This window comes from Electrophorus electricus, chromosome 6, assembly GCF_013358815.1.
Source record: "Electrophorus electricus isolate fEleEle1 chromosome 6, fEleEle1.pri, whole genome shotgun sequence".
NCBI classification, from domain to species: Eukaryota; Metazoa; Chordata; class Actinopteri; order Gymnotiformes; family Gymnotidae; genus Electrophorus; species Electrophorus electricus.
Window position 1 is genome coordinate 21,705,513 of NC_049540.1, and position 20,839 is coordinate 21,726,351.

The following is a 20,839-nucleotide window of genomic DNA, read 5'->3' on the forward strand; positions in this document are numbered from 1 at the left end:
ACCCAAAGAAAGGACATACTTTTTATATAGAGAATTAAGTGGAGGGCTGTTGATTTTTCAAGTGCCTTGAAGTAACTATAGATCATTCACTTGCGTCTTGAGCAGGTGTGCATTTGGCCTATATTCAAAGACCATAAGAGACTTGGACATACAAACAGGTAGTGTGCTAGTACAAAAAAAAGAGTCTTGAGGCATGTTTTCCCTGTCTCTTTAAGTTGTGGTGGTTCAAGTTGTGCTGTATAAAGAGTGCAAGAAATAGTGCAGGGTGAAACAAGCACTTTCAGGTAGAAGGGAGCAGGTTCTAATGTTCACTATGCAAATCTCCAGCAAGTGTAATACACTGAGTGGGCACTTAATTAAATATGGCTTCCATTTACATGAACAATTGTTGGTCATTGACAGCCTTTCCCATACCCTCATACGCACTTTCAATTCTTAAACTCGAACTGGAGCTTAAATATTTGAATAAAGGTCTAGCTAATATTCACTGACATGTCTATGTATAAACATATGCCTTTGTTTGCAGATTTACTGATATGTTACCTTCTTGTGTTATTCTCTATCCTTTCCTTTTCTCTGAGCTGTCCCTGCTCCTTCTGGGTGTAAGATACAGGTGGAGGTCAAGTGAGATTGGTCCTCCCTGCTCAGTTGTTCATTTCACTGCGAGTTATACTGTGTATGATTATGGATGTGACAAATAAACCAAACTTGAAACCAAACTTGAAACTTGTCCCTGGACCATTCCTTAACACCATGAAGTCTCTTGTTTACTGCATGCCTTATGAAGGAAATCCTTAACTGTTCCCAAATTGGTCCATGGCACACTGATACACTATTAATCACCAAATCTGGTTTTCTATTACGACTTGCACTCCCTACTGTCTCGCCTTTCCAAACCTTTGCCTCTGGCTTGCTGAATAGGGGCTTCGACCCGATCATATGTAAAGCTGCTTTGTGACAACAGTTGTAAAAAGCGTTATTTAAATAAACTTTGACTGATTGACTGATTGATTGATTGGTTTAAATGAGTAAGGTAGCGCCTAGGAGTATTTTTGCAATTTTACTTGATAGGGACAGCTTTCTTCTGTTATAATTAATTATTCTTATCTGCTTTAAATGGGGAAAAGTGCTGGTACTCCCCTTACTTGGCGTGTGTATCGGCACACTTGCACAGCAGAAGAACAACTATATGGTATTCTAAAATGTTAGATAGGTTAGCATAAAAAAAGAAAAGTCAGCTTACGGCAGAGCCTTTTTTAAATGTTATAAAGTTTATTACATTATTTTACTGATAGGTGTTTCTTTTTCTGGTTATCCCACTCATAATGGAAAGTTGCAGACGTACGGTTCTTATGAATGAGGGGCGGGACCAACGGAAAGACACGACCCCTTAACAAAACTGTGAGCTCGTGTGAGTGACTGCCACAATAGTCGGCGGTAGACAGAAACTTCGCTAGCTACCGATGTTAACTTAAAGATTCACCTAAGCTTCCAAACTGTATACTTTGTGCCCTTATCGATTTTTACTCAGGGATTTTATTAGCCAAGTTACTAACTTATACCGCGATCTTCGCTTGGTAGTCCTCTAGCTAGGTGGCTAGTTTCTGACGCAATCCTTCACGCGGATGGTGAGTATTCTGATCTGGTTAGCGAGGGTTAAATTTATAGAACACAAAAATACTAGATGCCAATTTGTTTGAATTAATATATTTTATTGTTTTTAATAAAAATAAAGTAATGAAAGCTGAAATTGTTTTATACGTGAATCCATGAATCCTTGCATGCGTTACTGTAAGATAACCTATTGCTGGGCGGTAATCTATCAAGCTATATTTATTTACCTAACTAGCTAGGTGGCTAGTTAGTAACATTAACTATAATTTGTACATAGCTAGCTAGCTAGATATCGGCAGATGTAACCATTTCTATGTTTGTTTAAATGCATCGTCAGGGTTTACTAAGACTTGTCTTGCATCATTCGGTAATATTACATCAGATATTTTGGTCATTGTATTAGCTAGGTTACCTATCTAAAAACATGACTGTTTAATTTATTGCCTTTGTAGACTACCTCTAGAACGCTCGATTAACGTTGGCTATATATATATACATATATATATATATATATATATATATATATATATATATATATATATATATATATATATATATATATATATATATATAAAAGCCAGGAAAAGTATGTTAGGTTTGCTACCTAGCTAGATAGTATTTATAGTCTGATATACTTATGATATTCGATATTTTTGTTTACAAAGAAATGCCTTTTAGCGTTATCTAGCTAGCTAGCGATATTTTTGTAATGCTGAACATCGCTGTCAAATGAAGCTCTGCTCATTGATGATGTATTTGGCTAGTTTGTACTTAGAGAATGATGGTATTTGTTTTCTTTAAAGTTCTTTGAATAAAACAAATTATATTTACTTGATATACATAAATTACTGCAGGATTTTCCAGGTAATGTGAACCAATACAATTAGCATGTTGACTCTTTGTTGTGCCCACGGATCTGTACTCTGGCGCCCTTTATGAACGCATTACAGGCACCAATTGGACATTTTGTTCGGTTCACGTGTGCTGTCATGAACCATCTCTGAGGGGCTGTTTAGGGCGAAATCAGTGAAACACACAGATATGAAAGACTTGCACATACATATTAAACATTTTCACATAAATAGCCTACTCTTTACATTTTAACATGATAACTTACATTTGCATATGCTTGCACTTTCTACGTATGTGCAAGCAGTGTGCGTGTGCTAGTGTTTTCATTGATTTCGCCCTAAACGGCTCCTCATGTGTGCGCGCGCAAGTGTTTCAACTATTTCACCCTAAACGGCCACTCATAATCATTACTGCATCCAGCCTTTTCATAACAATAAATAGCTGTGCCTTAATGCAATCAGAGAAATGAATTCTGCATGTAACATGGCACTAAGGGCAAATGGAGCGTGTGACTTAAAAATAGTTACAAGGCAATTTTTTTTTAGACCTGGGCAGCTTGCATATTTTTGTATGACAGGCTAAATAAACCTTAATCACAGTATGTGGGGTATTCAAGTGTATGTGTTGATAGACATTATCAACTCAAGTTTCCTAGTTTCCTCTATGATAGCTGCCTCCCACATGAGTCGAGGGCTGGGTAACCAAACATCAGTAAAATGGTCTGACTCCATTTGGTATGAAATGGACTCTGAAAAAGCTAGTTACTGTGAGAATTTCATAAATCCCATCATGCAGAGTGACTGTAATGAGATTATTTACCTTTTATGTACCCTGCTATGCAGTGTTGTGCATGCCTGTGTTCAAGCACCCCTTCCTTTTTATGGGAAAATGTGTACTGGAAACTGAGAATTACAAATTTCACTTTAAAAGGGCATCTTGCTACTTACTGGTTTCAGACATGGTTGGCAGATATTAGAATAAACTACAAAAAAAAAAAACTTTAAAAGTAAAACTGGATAAGAACAGTTTTACTTTTAAAAATGGCCATAATGTAATGTAAAAACAGACAAAACAAACCAAGGATCTACTCAAAGGCTTCTGTTTAAGAAGGTTAGCAAGTTGGTCTTTGTAATCTGCTTAAGGTGCATTGCAACATTTATTTTGAGAAAAGCCCTGTGACTCATTCTGTGACATTACTCACCCATTCATATGTGTGCCATTCTCATTCACTTGAAGCAGGCATCTAGGATACATCTTTCAGTACACTTAAGTGAACAGTTTCAGAGCGTGTAGTGTAGTTCTATATAGTTAATGGAACATTAGCAAAAGCTTTCAGTTAAGTAAAAAAACTGAAGTTAAGTTAAAATAAGTTTGTGTTAATCATTAATGGGTTATTGGAAAGTATTGTTGAACAAGTAAAACAAGGGAGTTCATCTGTGGTTGCAAAGAGTATCACAGACACTGTAACAGAACTTTCTCATGGTCAGGTTCGACACTGAAGGTATTGGACACGTATATATGGCCTAGGTGGAGACCACAGGAAAGAGAGTACAGTTGGTCCCAGGTGAGATGTGCCCTATATCCCTGGGAACAAAACTTTCTACCTTTCTGAGAGCCCCATATACACTGTGCAGTTAGTGCTGAGGGCCTACCATTGGCAGGGTGTTTCTCAAGGCCATGAGCTGCTTTGTACTGCCTTTCTTGTGATAGCTACATAAGCAATGGAAATAATCCGCCATTAAAGGATTTAAACAGCAGAATGTAGGCCAACATATTTTTACATAATGTATGTGATGTTTTGAGGATTGAGTTTTTAATTGTTGATTTTTTTTTTTATTTATTTTTTTTACACTGTGTATTATTGATTGATTGCCAGACTGATCTTGATCGAACCTTTAAGTCCCATCAAGTGTTCTGCCAAGAGAAACACTCCATTTTTCAGATAAAAGCATCTATTTTGGCCTCTCCATTGTACACTGAATTGCAGGGATGTTTTTGTTGCCTTTTTCCAACTTTCATCTTTGTACAAACTGTCTTTGATCTACAGACACACAGTACAAACATGATACTGTACAAGACATTCCACAACCTTTTTTATCAACCCATTTTTAGCATACCATTGAAGCTGTTTAAGTTTTCACATCCTTATCATGAAGAAGGTCATGTTAGGTTTTTGTTTATTTAATTGATCTCCATCATCAGATAGGAAGTCAGATTTTAGAGCGTTTTATCTGTGTTTTGACAAATCTTTGTTGTACCTTTCCCCCCCCCACGTTACATTTTTCATAGTCCTACTTCTATGGTTGAATCTTGAACCCATTGCATAGCCAGTGTTGGACTGTGTCTGTAGCTGCTGCCATACAAGGTTGAACTGTGTCCCTGTCCATGCTTAAGCTGAAAGAATGACACAGAAATAAGTTTTACTGCCTGTTGTAATTGTGACCACAAAGAACCTGATGATCTTGGTAAGGAACTAGACACTCGTACTCTAATGTAAATATTTGAAAAGAGTTGAATTAATGTACTGACAGTAAAGGGAATTCTGCAGCTGTGCTGAATGCTTCTTCTTCACATGTCTTGTCCTTGAACTTTCATGTGAAAAAAAATATTGGTTCAGCTGCCTTGGTTTATATTATCATCACAGAGTGTTTTTACATGGCTTCTGATAGCAGTATCAAAGCCTGAAGCCTTCATGCAGTTGTTACAGTTCTTGCTGGTCAGATATTCATGTTGAAAGTTTATACCATACAGTAGAGTTTATTTCTGTTGCAGGTTTCTCTGACAACATTGCCAGATTTGCTTTTGTTGAGTTCATACATTATTTCTCATGATGGGGCATCTTTTTGGGCTTTGTGTACATGAGAGTATGGTACCTATTAATTGTTTATTGTTTCTTATTTTACCTAGAGCAGTTTGTTGAATTTGATGTGTATAGAGTCTGAAAAAATGGCTTATGAAAAATAAGTTGATAACATTTTTATCAAAAAAAATGCTGTTCTTATGGTGTAGCATTGCCCTTAATAAAATGATGTAATCAACATGATCTCACTAGAGATAAGAACCAAACATTTGAGCAGAAATTTGAGCAATGGTGAACTAAAAACTAATTGTTCTGTGGGAATGATTAGCCGCCTGATCCATGGTGTGACATGCCCGTCCATTTGTGGTTGGAATTCCAGGAATCACAAATGGCTCTGAACTGATTAGGTACAGGCACAGCAGGCCTGATCATTCATGTACTAACTTTTCCAGTTACGTAAATACCCAAAAATGCAGTTTTTCATGTATCACCACATAGTCATACAGCATAGTAGCTGCCTCTCGCACACACTCATCTAAATTCATTTGTATCTGTGTTTTCTTCTCACCAGGTTTGTAAGCCAAACTTTGCTTCGAGAGATTCATCCCTTGGATAACGGGCATCTCCACTATTTCAAGAACATCTCAACTTCATTCATCTTCTGCAGTCAGTCATGGTGGACAAACTGGCCATAATAGGGCGCGCTCTGTTGCGTCGTCGTATTCTGGACTTCTCGCCCGAGGAGACCCGCTTTGCCCGCTGCCTGTCCACTCTTGACCTGGTGGCTTTGGGCGTGGGCTCTACACTTGGAGCAGGGGTCTATCTGCTGGCTGGGGAGGTGGCGAGGGAGAAGGCAGGCCCTGCTATCATCCTCTGCTTCCTGGTGGCAGCTCTCTCCTCCATGCTGGCAGGACTTTGCTATGCTGAATTTGGTGCTCGAGTCCCTAAGACAGGTTCAGCATACCTGTACAGCTATGTTACTGTGGGAGAAATCTGGGCTTTTATCACTGGCTGGAACCTCATCCTCTCCTATGTCATTGGTGAGTCTGTGAGGTTGTGCCAACCAGTACAGCCAGCTCAGGAATGCAGTACTAATAGATATGAATTGTCATTCAGGGTTGTAGCTAAAGAACTTCTTTCAATCTTTAGGCACAGCCAGTGTGGCTCGAGCTTGGAGCTCCACCTTTGATAACCTGGTGGAGCAGAAGCTGTCCAACTTCTTCAGGTCCTCTATGTCCATGAAAGTTGAGAGTTCTGGTGTGCTTGCTGAGTACCCAGATCTTTTCGCTCTCACTCTTATTTTGCTATTGACTGGTAAGCAAACCATTACCCTGGAAAGATAAATCTTTTATGAAGTTTTTTCATCTTAAATAGAGTGAAGATAATTAAATGTTTGTATAAGCTTACAACAGACACTGTGTAATTACAAAACATTTAAGTTTTTCAGTTAATCATTTATTTTATTTTTTATCTTTTATTCATTTGAAATATAGTCAAATCTGAAAGGCAGAGTGCATTGGGAAGTACTGTTTACATACCTGTAGTACTGTTTGCATTAGTATAATTTTCTTAGGTGATTCTTATTATTCAACACATTACATTTATTGAAAATATTCTGGTGTGATCCTATGAAATTAAAAATACTGCTATAATGGCATATATTTCATTCAAATGAGAATGTATGGTTTATGATATATATATATATATATATATAATATAAATCTATATATCTATATCTATTTTATTTTTATATATATAGATATATAAAAGATATATAGAGATTTATATATATATATATATATATATATATATATATATATATATATATATATATATATATATATATTTATATTTATTTTAGTGTATGTATGTAAGATATGAAGATTCCAGGTGAGTAACTGCATTGCACTGCAGTAAGATGTGGATATATTCAAGATTGCAATAAAGTACACAGAGTTTCCAGAAAATACAGGAAACACATACACAAACAACAAGAATAAAATGGCTTCTACAGGCAAAAGTAAATATTTAGTGTCACCTCCCTTGGCACTAGGCACATTTTGAACTCTTCTGTGCAGATTGTCCTGATGTTTTCTGAAATCTACTGGTACAATTGCATTCAGCTTCCAATCCATTTAGGTTTAAGAGAGCCAGATTGCTGCTATTGCTCAAGTGTGCGGAGAGGTCACACTAAACACTTGCTACTGTATCCTATAGAAGCTGTTTTTTTCTGATACTTTTTAATACTGCATACAAATATCCTGTGTTTTCTGTTTAGATTCTAATAAAAAGACTAAGAAATAATTATATATCATCTCATGGTGGCCTAAGACTTTTGCACAGTACTGTTTATATAAAAATGTGTATGTTGTAATCCTCTTTGACAGGTATAACATAATTTTAAATATTTATTTTATTATTAGTTTCTTATTAACTAAAACAGTCCTGTGTATTTTGTACAAGTGTAATATGTGCTGAGTAATAATGATGGTATACTAGTAATTGAATAATTTAGCAAGTCCTGATTTTATTCCTGTAGGCCTGCTTGCTTTTGGTGTGAGTGAGTCTGCACTAGTGAACAAAATCTTCACTGGGATCAACCTGGTGGTGTTGAGCTTTGTCATTATATCAGGCTTTGTAAAGGGCAATGTGGCAAACTGGAACCTCATTCTCCATCAGTTTATGAATGATACCAACATCACAGCACCAGAGTAAGTTCAGCAAATTACACTCTTCGGCACATGTACTGTTGATTAATTTGGAGTCTTTTATTAGTACTGAGCTAAAATGTTCTTAATTTGTTGCATGGTCCTCATCCTAAAGCTTATTGTTTTCTTTCTGTTTTCAGAGAGGTGGAAAACTTGTTTGGCAGTGGAGGGTTCGCACCATTTGGTTTAGGCGGCATTCTGTCTGGTGCTGCTACTTGTTTCTATGCCTTCGTGGGTTTTGACTGCATTGCTACTACAAGTATGTGACTTCATCCTCATCATTTAAGCAGGCTAATTAATGGACACTAACACTATCTTTCTTCTCTGTTGTTTTTCTTTTGTCAGTCACTTTATTACTTGGAATTACTGTGCATGGGTTTCATGTGTTTTACTTTAACCCTGTTTTGCTATAGGTGAGGAAGCCAAGAACCCCATGCGCTCCATCCCTGTGGGGATTGTGACTTCTCTTCTCATTTGCTTCTTTGCCTATTTTGGTGTGTCGGCTGCGCTCACACTCATGATGCCGTATTACAAGCTCAACACACAGAGTCCTCTTCCTGAGGCCTTTAGCTATGTGGGTTGGGCACCAGCCCGCTACATAGTGGCTGTGGGTTCTCTCTGTGCTCTTTCGACCAGGTGAGAAAACTGCCCTAAGGATTTGCCTTTGCAAGCAAAGGAAATATTTTAAAGCAAAGGTTGTCTAATTGTGTATCACATCTGATTGTTTCGTGTTGTAAGGACTGTAGTTGTAGCAGTGAGGTTTACTGTTGTGTGTCTTCTTTCTTTAGTCTGTTGGGCTCCATGTTTCCTATGCCGCGAGTGATTTTTGCCATGGCAGAAGACGGCCTCCTATTCCGTTTTCTCTCCAAGATTAACAAGCGCACCAAAACCCCAGTTCTGGCCACTGTTGTGTCCGGCATCATAGCAGGTGCAAAGAACTTTGCTTGCCTGAACCTTTACCTGCTGTAGCTACAGTGCATTGACTACAATTTGGTAATGTATTTAACTCTAAGTTGATCTTCTGTCTATTGTAGCGCTCATGGCTTTCATCTTTGACCTGGCTGCATTGGTTGACCTCATGTCAATTGGGACATTGTTGGCATACTCTCTGGTGGCTGTGTGTATTCTCATTCTCAGGTATATGAAATCATTCTCAGACACTCTGTTCACCTCCTACATTTTAAAAGTTGCGTATCCCAAATGGCTGATTTGTCTCTGAGCAGGTACCAGCCTGGCATGCTGAACTCCTCCAGCCAGAATGAGAAGCTTGTGGAGCTGGTAGGAGGTGAGAAGGTGGCAGTGTCTGGAGAAAGTGAGGATGAATATGGCCTGGACTCGGAGCATCCTCTCCCCCATCAGGAGACCTTCTCCCTAAAACTACTCTTGATTCCCGCCAAGGACACTCCAACTCAGCTATCTGGAAATATAGTGTATACCACATCTGGCATCATCTGTAAGAATTATACTTTTGTATTTGCAGATTCACCTAGTAACAGTCCAGTGTGCTGTTTTACAAAATATATCAACAGTATAAATGGAGAAAAAGAAGTTACATGTGGTTGCTTTGAATAGGTCATAATAATAATCATTAATTTGAGTAATTTAGTATTGGTTATGCCAGTCATAGCAACTGTTAGATCATGAGGTTGTTCATTTTGAATCAGTATTGGCTAAAAGTTCAGACTGTGTACTGTGTCCTTTACAGCACTGCTCATCACTCTGCTGTGTGTGTTGCTGGCTGTGTGTTTGGAAGAGCTGGTGGCAGGCCAGCCTGTGTGGGTGGCTGCATGTGTCACTCTGACTATGCTCTGCTTTATATGCGTCATCATAATCTGGAGGCAGCCTGAGAACAACGAAGCACTCAGCTTCAAGGTACCTTATGAGCATAGTTGGGCTGTTACAATGCTGTAAGTGAGCTGTTATTTGAATAATGTTCCTGATAAAGAAGAAGGCAGTGTAGCTACTTTTTAAACCATATAATGTGGAAATAGTTAACTTTAACTTTAACTTTATTCATAATTTTATTCATCAGGTTGCTTAGTAGTGCTAATAAATGCTACACTTAATTTTCTTAAGTTCACAATTTTATTCCATAAACGCATGTTGCTGCTTTTTGTTTGTTGGTTAATTTGGAAAGTTGGAAGTTTGCTCAAGAAAGATACTGGCTGCTAGCAAAACTAAATTGTTTGCAAGTGCAAATTTTGTCTGACACTCTTTTGATTGTTATAATAATAATTGTTATTGTATTCTAAATAATTATGAATAATCATTAATTAATTTGATATTAACAGAATAGGTAACATAATGTATCTTCAACACTCACACTAACCCTAGCTAGTTACAATGAAGATTCTACAGTATCTAGTTACATTTTTCTAACTGATGGCTTTGTGGCTGCCCTTTTATTTATATGGTACCTTGTACCCTAGTTTAACTACACGTTTACAGTAGCCTGGCAAATGTTCATGGGATGGTTTTAACTATGGTGAGTGTACACACCAGAGTGTACAGATTTGTGATTATTATTCTCTGAGGTACTCTTAAGGTTATAAGCAATAGCTGTAATAACTTGCATGTGAAATGCGGACAAAAGAGGAATTACTAACAATGCAGATGTATAAATAAATAAAAAGATGTCCTCATCAAACCAGCATAACTCCTTAGTGTTAGTCTGATATGAATGATATTCTGATATTCTTCTGTAGGTGCCCCTTCTGCCTTGGCTGCCTCTGTTCAGTATATTTGTCAACGTCTACCTTATGATGCAACTAGATTCTGCCACGTGGTGCCGCTTTGCGGTGTGGATGGTCATTGGTAAGCAGTTCCCTCTTAAGCTATTTCTGTCCAGTACTGTAAGACTGTCCCCTCTCCATTCCCTTTACTCATGATTTTTGTGTTTTATTTTTAAGGCTTCTCAGTCTACTTCTTCTATGGGATCTGGAACAGCACAGAGAACCAGAACACTAGCCAGCGGAAATGCAAACAAAAGAAGAACCCTATTTACTTAGGAGTCAATGAGAGTGAGGTAGATGGTATTTCTCCCTGATAAAGGGTGAAGTTTGGTATTTTTTTTCCAATAAGTACTATAGCTTCCTAGAGAAAACAACAGCAAATTAATTGTGACGAATGTAAAAATATAAAAGATCCTGACTGTAGATATTTTTTCTAATGCTTTATGTAAACAAACCTAGACTGTATTTGAGTAGTTAAGTAGTTATGGCCTAAGATAATTTACTAAAAAACAATACAGAATTTTGACTTGATGATGGTTAGTAACAGCCAATGGTCATTATGCATCATACAGAGCACACTGGCCTTGTGTGCTGAAGTTGTGAAGCTGCTATACTGTAGAAGCCAGTGTCTACTATAGAATCAGCCAAGGCTATACAGGGTATTTGTAAGCATGTGGCGATGACTTTTTATTTTCATTATTTGGCCATGTCACACTGTTAGTTCGTAGCACAGCTTTTCAGTTGCTAAAAAGTCTGTAATGGCTTCCACCCTGTGGCTTCTTGGTGTAAGGCTGTGAAACATTACAGTGTCCTCTTGTGGTTGGTGTGCATAATGCAATGACAACTTCAAAATAACACCTAATTGCTAAAATTGGCCATCACATGTTTACATGTGAAAAGAAGCATAATGATTTAAGTTGTTATTGGCACACTAAAAATGAATATGCAGAGATCTAGTGTTGGAAGTTTTTATGTTTTCATCTAGTATTGAAGTTTTCCATGTGTATGCATTTCATGCAGTACTGTGACTAGATTTGGTTAAACATTTCATTTTTTGTTATCAAAAACACACAACCCCATCAGCATCTTTGTATAGGTGGCTGGGTGTTTTGAATGTGAAAGAGAGACTGAGGCTGAACATTCTCTGTTCTTCTAAATAGTATAACTCTTTGATTAGTCTTTAATGCCTGTTTTTTTTTTTTTAAATGATGAAGTGTCTCACAGAACAGAGCAGGTGTGTAACTGAGTTCCTAGTGGTACATGAAGTCATAGCAAAAACAAAGAACTAAGGCTCAAGTACCAGTTTAAACCTGTTTAAAGCTGAATTTTAGAAACCTTGTGGAATTGAAACCAATAAGTTACTGTTTATTCTTTCAGGTATTTTGTGAGATTTCGGTATATGAAGTGTATGTGTATGTATACATCCATACATGCACAAAAACATTTACACAGTCTTAAACACTGCATATTGCATAGGACCCCTGTTACATGATTTTAAACTCTTCTTAATTTGCTTTACAGTGTTGTAAAATAACATTAAAACCATCAAAGAATTGGTGCAGAATGACTAAAGCAACGATTAGTCTCAAATTAATTGGCTATAAATGGTCTTTATGGTATGAACTTATGGACCATAAGTGGATGGAATGGGGGGTCTCAAGTTTTTTAGTTTCCATTGAAACTTTTTTTTCCCCCATCTGTATTTTGTAGAATTTTTTATGTAGTGGAGTGAGAATTTACTGCTGTATATATGTATCGAGCTGTGGTAATAACATTTAGTTTGTTAAAATTACTATCATTTCTGCTATTATGTATTACTTTTGCTGGAAATGTGTTTTTGTATAGTTTCATGGTCTTATTTGTGTGTGTACAATATGAAATTCTTTTATTTACATGTTCTATACACTTGTGTCTGCTTCCGGGCTTTATTTGACAATTTGGAGGTTTGTCTCCAATGGAAGTGCCTGAAGGTAAAAGACCCTGCTGGCTGGTAGGTGTCAGCTCTTACCAAGTCACATGACATTTGAGATTCACTCAAAACCTTTGCATAGGTGTTCTCTTTAAGTATACTGTAATTTTAATATATATACTGGATTTTTTTGTCACTGGATTTTTTTACATTGTAAATATACATGTCATGTAAAATGGAGCTGTATTTTCAGTGGTTTTTTTAAAAATAAAATCATTGTTTAAATGATGTAATGCTATCAGTCATTTTCATAATTTTCTTCTAGATTAACTGGTTTAATTTAAAAGTGTACACCTAAATCAAACCTTTCAAATCATATTTTATTGGTATTACATTTCAGCTTTCTTACAAGATCAATAAATACATAGTTAAGTCATTTCAGCTTGTTAAATGACAATGTATTAGTCAAAAGATATTTCAGCAGCTACGCCTCAAGTGACGTGGTATATAGGAAAGAGTTTCATTCTGAGCATTCAAAGACTTGATTCAAAATGAAAAATGTACTAAGGGACATGATCCTAAAATAAATGTTACTTATGTACTTATTTTTTAAAAGAATACATCAAACTGTCATATGCTCAAGTGTAGTTTATTAACACCTTTTTACGCTTTTTTACATCTCAAAACTAAAACTTCAAAATGACTACTGCATTAATTAATAGTCAAGGAGTGGTAAATTAACAGAATATGAGTATTTGAGGCCTTCAAGAATAACTTCTATGAACAAAATTATTTGCTAAATTAATTTAACCCAATGAGTGAGAGAGCTTCCATATAGGGGAAAGTAAGAATTTCCAAGTGAGAAAACTTTCATATAGGAGAAAAGCATGTGGTCATAACTTCAAATTGGTGCTATATATGGGTATAAGAACATTAATGTGTAAAGCTTACTGGATATTTTTAGGAGTGGTGACCAAGGATATGGCTTATGTAAAAAAAGACAAGGCTCTTTAACTGTTAGTCAGTTCACATTCCCATAAAATTATTAAATAAAATGTGTGAAGAAGAAGATGCTAATCATGTAGGACACAATGCATTTGTTGAAGAAAATTAAACCAGTTACACCAATGTTTTCATTTGCATGGTTCTCCCTTTCTATATCCCACAGTCATTTTTATTAGAGGGGGCAGTATATATAATTGAATTTGATTTGTGAATTTTGCTTCTGTCTTATTTAAAAAAAAAAAAAAAAAAAAAAAAAACAGGGTCAAGGAGGCAATGCGTTCACATATTCAAGCAGAAAAAACTGGGTCAAGGAGTCAAGGAGGCAATGCGTTCACATATTGTAGCAGTCTTAACCCTTCCACGCTTCCAGGCTGCTTTATTCCATGCAGGGGCCAAAAAAGCCCATGTTTTAATGTTCCAAAGTTCATTGCTTTGCAAAGTGGGGCTCTTATTCGGTTTAAGATGACTTTTGCACATAGTCAAGCACTGCATTTGTCTTGGAAATGGGAGATGGGTCTCCCTAAAGTAAGCATAAAAAGAAACCTAGAAGAAGTGTTTTAAAACAGATCCTTGTGATTAACAAATTGAACTGTTACGTACTACTGTGGTCAGGAGGTCACTGATGGAGAAAGAGCAGTGCGAGATGCCAAGCTAAGGGAGCACAATATGACTGGGTTTGCAGAGGAGGTATGTAACACACCTGTAGCACTTCAGTCAATCAACAAAAGCAGCGGCGGTCACTCTTGGTCACTTCTTCAGATGAGTGCACAACATTGGGCACGAAGCCACTCTTCACACCCTCCCAGCCTTCCTGGATGGTAATGTCACCCCGTTTAACGAGCTCAAAGATGTCACGCGTCAACTCAGTGAAGGCCCTCTCCACGTTGATGGCATCACGTGCCGACGTCTCCACATAGCGCATGCCGTAGGCGGCCGCCAGCTTCTCGGCCTCCTGCTGGCTCACCTGCCGCTGCGGCTCCAGGTCGCACTTGTGGCCCACCAGCAGAAAAACAATACTGTGGGGTTGCACATGGCTGCGTGCCTCATCCAACCACTCATGAACATTCTGGAATGAACGACGATTCGTGATGTCAAAGAGCAGTAGGCCGCCCACTGAATTGCGGTAGTAGGCCCTGGTAATAGACCTAAAACAGGCACATTGAGGGAAAGATAAGAGGAGAGCCATAATTGCACAAGTCAAAGAACGCAATGACAGGGGTTCAAGACAGCAGAATTAATAAGCCAATGGTGGTGCAAACCCCTGTATAAAGGAACAACGGGCTAAAAAATAAGTAAACAGCTTATAAGATCACAGGGTGCGTATGTCTGGCTTTCCTCAGGCATTATTTCATTTAAGTTTATAAGCTACAACAGAGCCTGGACAGCCACAAATGGTACCCATAAAAGATCGTGAAATATCATCAGACATACCTGAATCTCTCTTGTCCCGCTGTGTCCCAGATCTGAAGTTTGATGCGTTTACCTGGCTCTATCTCCACCAGACGGGAAAAGAAGTCTACTCCAACTGTGGGATCAGACACTTGGGCAAAACGACCCTCTGTGAAACGTCTGATAAGACAAGACTTCCCAACTGTTGAGTCACCAATGACAATCAGTCGGAACTGGTACAGCCATATAGCTTCCATATCTCATGAAATCTACAAAAGAAGGAAGGTAAAAATCTGTTTTTAATTTTATATATATATATATATATATATATATATATATATATATATATATATATATATATATATTTATAATATACATTTATTTACATTGAATTATATTAAATTACAGACTATATCTATATTTTAAAATGGCTTGCATAAATAGTACCCTTCTACCACCATTAACAAGTAAAGTCTTGTGATAAAGGTCTCAATAGTCTTTCGTCCGTTTCCGTAGCCTACTCTGTGTAATCTACACAATTCCTTTTTCAGTTTTACCGTCAATGGCCATGATAGTGATAGTGAGGTTTATACACCGGAATCTTACTGCAGTTTAGCGGTATTTTTTATGGATCGGTATTTTTTATGGAAGCTAATGAAAACAAGCCAAACCGCAGTTCTGCGAGCATTAAAAGTGCTAATTTATGAATCGTTGAATCACTACCGTTAAACGCAGTGCTATTTGGTGAGTAGCTAACGCTTCATTGTCCGGTGCATAGCATGGCTTCCCTTGAAAAACAGGAACTTACTATTACATTTTAATACAAATCGTTTGTGCTTTTCTTGAAGTAATCTATTAAGCAAAAACCGTAAACGCGGCCTTTACATGCCTGTGGGCCAGACATTACACAAATAAAAACCTCTCTGTTAACGTATTCGATGAAGTAATAATAGACTGTTTACCTCAGGTAAGCTTCTCAGTGTGTTGCAGTAGCAAACCCCATGGTCGTCATTGTCTTTCAGTCAGGAAAATAAGCAGTGCAGTGACGTTCTCAAGCGAAGCATCCAAGCGCACCCGAACAGGTTTGTTAGGAATAATATGCAACTAGTTTCCGGGTGCAAAGAACAACTAAGCGCTACAATCGTTTAAGAGGTGTTTGTTAGTAACGTTTTCTTTACAAATCACCAAAGTTGTTTGTAGAATCGTATGTCCAGTCTCATGATAAAGGATGAAAAGATGTTTGTAAAATCTGCTGATGAAATGGCAGTATGATCAGCATCATATAGCCTGACTCGTCCCTCATCAGTACCATTACCATAAGACATATGGTAAAGGCGCAACACAGTAAGTCGAGCGATGTGTTAGTTCCATTTGACTCAATTCACTGCCCTCATATTAGGGGTCATTAAGGACATGGGAGGTACTTTGCCAGCCGTCCTACTACAACGGCGGTCGTCTACCAGCTTGACTGTATAAGAAAAGGTGGCCGAGGCACTGTCCAGATGGGCGAATCAATAAAGAATCATTTAGGCCTGTGGGTTTCCATCTTGTGAATCTTTGTTAAATTGTGTTGAATAGTAAATGCATGAAAGCGATTCAACAACAACAACAACAAAAAAACCCTGATTTATTAGAAATGGGAGAAACTAGGGTGGTATATGTTGGACTACCTGCATGCAAAACTTCTATATTTATTCATTGTACACACAGAGACCCCAAAATGTAGCCTAATTTACAATTAGGCCCACTTGTTGTTCAGCCATAACAATTTACTCCTGCTTGATTTTTTTCTTCTTCTATTTTTAATTTTTTTTATATAGATGTTGAACATCATCATCTTTCCAAACAGGCTAGCTTATCACCTTAGGTCACAATGTCTTCACATTGGAAAATGTATCTTGAGCAGGCTCATAAATCAAACATCAAGGGTGTTTACTGCTACATTCATTATCACATCTGCCATGTTTCAATAGGAGCCTTTTGCAAGTTAAACAGCAACGTCGCGCTAATTCAATACTTTACATTTTGCGTTCATTATCTGTTTGTACACTATTTGGTAAAGTGTTTTATTATTTATATAATAATGTAATGGTTTAAGTACATTACTTATATGAACTGCTCAATGTGTAAATACCACGTTTCCAGACAGAAAAGTCATTTCCACACTGGCAATAGCAATGTTGGTACCACGAGGAAATGGGAGTGAACGCTCCTCCCTCTGTCCTCTGAGTCAGTGGTTGACAGATGTCGGCGCGCACGAGACTGCAGGAGGGGTTGGCTCTGACTACTGGAGCCTTGGGGGGGCAATGCGAAGTGTGGAGTTGACTGTTTTGTCTTTTAGTGCTCAGCTGAGCAACCTGGACAAATAACACACATTCGTTTTTTGTTGTTTTTTTTTTTTCTTTGTGGGGGGGCGGGGCAGAATCATGCTTTGTTACATCCTGTAGTTTTCTTTATTTTTTGCGTAGGTTCTATGTTTTCGTAACTTTTTATTTATGGTCGTAGACTATTATTACAAGACAAATTCACATGCTATGACGCATAACCTTTGAAACCTTTTGAACTATTCATAAGTGGTAAATTTAAGAGTATGTACATCTAAGGTTAATTTTGTAATCCGGAAACAACGGTCAGTGATATATAATAATCTAAATCACAGTACATTAATTAGACCTTATGTAGATTAATTGTCATTGCAGTGTAACCTATAGACCTTAGCTATGCAGCAAGAGCATTTGTTTAAAGTTCTTGTGATTGGAGACCTCGGAGTTGGAAAAACATCGATTATTAAGCGTTACGTTCATCAGATCTTTTCTCAGCATTACCGTGCAACTATTGGCGTGGATTTTGCGCTAAAAGTCTTGAACTGGGACCATCAGACGGTGATCCGGCTACAATTATGGGATATTGCTGGTATGTCCTTTCTACTTTCTGTAATACCAAAACCTGTTGTTCCCGGTTGTCATTTTACTCGCTGATTTATATATATAAAAGACAGTTGCAATATAGACCTAAAAGAGATTTGGTGTGACCTGGTGGTAGTGTAATGCCGATAAAATATGTAAGTATATAGAGAAGAGTGCCTGCTAAATGCTGTAAATGTACATAAAATCGCATAAATCTATGAGTATATTTATTTGATCAGTAATTCCCCCCAACCCTTTAAGGGAGTGAATGGGCAAAAGATTAGGCAAAAAGTATAAGAGGTAAGTGAAAAAAGCTTTTCTGCTGCCTGACTCACTGCCTATAGTTCATATATTTGTGTTTTGATCATGAGAAATGTTGCTGCTGTTTAATCTCTGCTGGTCACATTTTTAATGTCAGAGTCACATGGAATTTAAACTAATGACAAGGATTATTTTTGTCTATCTCTGTATTTCTCTCTTTCGTTCAGTTTTCTCTCTTTCACTATTTCAATTCTTGTTCTATCAATAGCTTTCTATTAGACTATAATCAATACCAATAACCTTCACAATATTTGAGGTTTAATTTCCCTTTCTCATTTTTCCTAGGCCAGGAGCGCTATGGCAACATGACTCGGGTGTACTACCGAGAGGCTGTGGGAGCGCTTATAGTATTTGATGTGACAAGAGTCTCCACATTTGATGCAGTACTAAAGTGGAAAGATGACTTGAACAGTAAGGTTACTCTCAGCAGTGGGAAACCAGTCCCAGTTGTTCTGCTTGCCAATAAGTCTGACCAATCACAGGAGGGCCTGTGTTCCCAGATTCCCAGGCTTGATACATTTTGCAAAGAAAATGGATTTGTGGGCTGGTTTGAGACCTCAGCCAAGGTGAGTGGATGATAAAAACTCTGCACATGAGAGAGCTAAAAATGGAAATTTCAAATTTGTTTGAATTATTTCAGATCAACTGCATTAAGGTCCTAAAGGAAGTCTCATTGTCACTGCCATCTGCAGTATAATACGGAAATATAGTAATCAGTGGCACCTCAGTACCCTGTAGGATTACCAGAAATAATGTTTTGAAGTCACAGCCAAGAAGAGGTATTCAAATTTGTACTGCCTACTGATATTTCACCTCATATTGACCTACACTAAACTGACTGGAGGAGCTTTATCACATCTTCCTGCAAAATGTCTCATCCCTAATTGGATAAACAATTCAGGATCAAAGGAATGGTCTGAATGACTTTCTGATGTTTCTGTGTATTGACTCAGAGACGGATGATTTCAAGATTGGTGTTTGCTGTTTGCATGTATGTGTAAGAAAGAGAGCATTTTGCCTCTGCAAACACATGGACAGAGCTAGTGTGAATCTGTAGCACATAACAGATCAGGGGGTCACGTATTTTAACTTACAGCTCTTCTCTAATGAAATACACAGTAGTGTGTGAAACAGGAAACATGAGAGCATGGCATGAAATACTGAGATAAATATTAACACCCTGCTGCATGAGGTCTGAAGGCCTCTGCTCCTAAAAAAAAACTCGTTTGGATTTGGCTGTGATTTGTGCACCATGCTTAAAATATAGCAGGTGTTTAAGAGTAAAGGTTACAGTTTTTTTCTCTCCTTAGCGGGTACAAGAAGAATGTTACATGCAAAATAAAATGAGACTCTCAGTAGGGCAGTTTTTGCACCAATTCAGCAAGCAGATGTATTTATTTACATTATAATGGCAGTCAGTGAGGTTACATAAAATGAATTTTTATACATTGCTATGTAGTCAAAAGAAGAAGTATAACTTTCAGCCACATGTGTATTACTTCAATGCCTGTTCATGTTGTAATAGTCACATGCTTTTCTTATATCAGTAAAGTATTTTTTTTGTGTGTACAGGCTAGAAAATGTGATGTTTATTAACCAGTGGATGTAAGCGTTCAATACAGGATAACATTAAGATTACACCTATCTGGCATGCATATAACATGAGCATAACATCCATGGGACACACTAGACTTTGTGAATTAAGTATGTTACTATACTAAAGCAGCTTATTAAGTACATAAGTGCATGCATGTCTCATTGTCATAGCTCTTTCCTTGTTCCTTTACATACCAGCATATAAAATTATAGTCTGCATGTAATAATGTGTAAACACTCAATTGTAAATGCATTCTTATCTGTAGCTCTGCTCTGTCACAGGAGAACATAAATATTGAAGCAGCAGTCAAGTGCCTGGTAGAGCACATACTGGCCCACGAAGAGAGCACTGTCAGTGACTTGGACCCAGACACGGTGACACTGCCTGGATACAACAACAATACCAAAGATCTTGGTCGAGCCAGATGTTTGACATGCTCCAAATGATAAAGGGCAGTCTGAGAGAGAGAAAGAGAGAGAGAGAGAGAGAGAGAGAGAGAGAGAGAGAGAGAGAGAGAGAGAGAGAGAGAGAGAGAGAGAACTCTATCCTTTTGAGGATATAAAAGTGCTTCATGCAATCTATACCTTCAATTACTTGCCAGGATGCAGGGTTATATAGTAGTCAGTTATAATTCGCTGTCAAAATTGTTGTAGATGGATGACATGAATAAGCAGGATGTTTGGGTTAGCATAAAGTAGGTGGAGGGCAACTCAGCAGAACTACTGTGTGCTGATGCCCCAAACGTCACAGCAGTTGATCATCTTCAGTTTCCCCTGACTCATTCAAGTTTTATTAAACAATGTCTCATTTATTCCATGCAATATACACTAACACACAATACTGCTGGAATTTTTAGAACAGGAAATTCCACTTGTTTTTTAATACTGTGTGAATGTAATAGTTCAACTCATTTATTTTTCAACATTTATTTTTCTTTCATCTGTAAGATACCATATTCATGTTTTTTAATTTATTTTATCCTGTTAATACAAATTGGGAGGAAACA

General features: G+C 37.5%; 3 protein-coding genes across 4 annotated transcripts; 2 read left to right on the top strand and 1 right to left on the bottom strand.

Moving 5' to 3' along the window:
* The first annotated feature begins 1,395 nt into the window (after positions 1-1,395).
* slc7a3a (solute carrier family 7 member 3a) lies at positions 1,396-11,508 on the top strand. Of its 2 annotated transcripts, none has more exons than XM_027005433.2 (12): positions 1,396-1,628; positions 5,838-6,306; positions 6,416-6,580; positions 7,806-7,977; positions 8,115-8,233; positions 8,388-8,610; positions 8,763-8,902; positions 9,009-9,111; positions 9,198-9,427; positions 9,680-9,846; positions 10,680-10,788; positions 10,884-11,508. In XM_027005433.2, the coding sequence occupies exons 2-12, from the start codon at positions 5,940-5,942 to the stop codon at positions 11,018-11,020; spliced, it is 1,932 nt and encodes a 643-aa protein (XP_026861234.2). In that variant the 5' UTR covers positions 1,396-1,628; positions 5,838-5,939; the 3' UTR covers positions 11,021-11,508. The 2 variants fall into 2 exon arrangements, with proteins under 2 accessions (XP_026861234.2, XP_026861242.2); XM_027005441.2 differs by lacking the exon at positions 1,396-1,628 and adding an exon at positions 3,953-4,030.
* A 1,517-nt stretch (positions 11,509-13,025) lies between these two features.
* Positions 13,026-16,301, bottom strand: rab39ba (RAB39B, member RAS oncogene family a). The gene is made up of 3 exons (XM_027003752.2): positions 15,972-16,301; positions 15,052-15,278; positions 13,026-14,765 (listed from the first exon to the last, which is right to left on the bottom strand). The coding sequence occupies exons 2-3, from the start codon at positions 15,264-15,266 to the stop codon at positions 14,339-14,341; spliced, it is 642 nt and encodes a 213-aa protein (XP_026859553.1). The 5' UTR covers positions 15,267-15,278; positions 15,972-16,301; the 3' UTR covers positions 13,026-14,338.
* Positions 16,302-17,430: 1,129 nt separating this feature from the next.
* rab38c (RAB38c, member of RAS oncogene family) lies at positions 17,431-20,779 on the top strand. Its single transcript, XM_027005468.2, has 3 exons — positions 17,431-17,922; positions 18,522-18,802; positions 20,115-20,779. Exons 1-3 carry the CDS (start codon positions 17,730-17,732, stop codon positions 20,277-20,279), a joined length of 639 nt encoding a protein of 212 aa, XP_026861269.2. The 5' UTR covers positions 17,431-17,729; the 3' UTR covers positions 20,280-20,779.
* Positions 20,780-20,839: the final 60 nt, after the last annotated feature.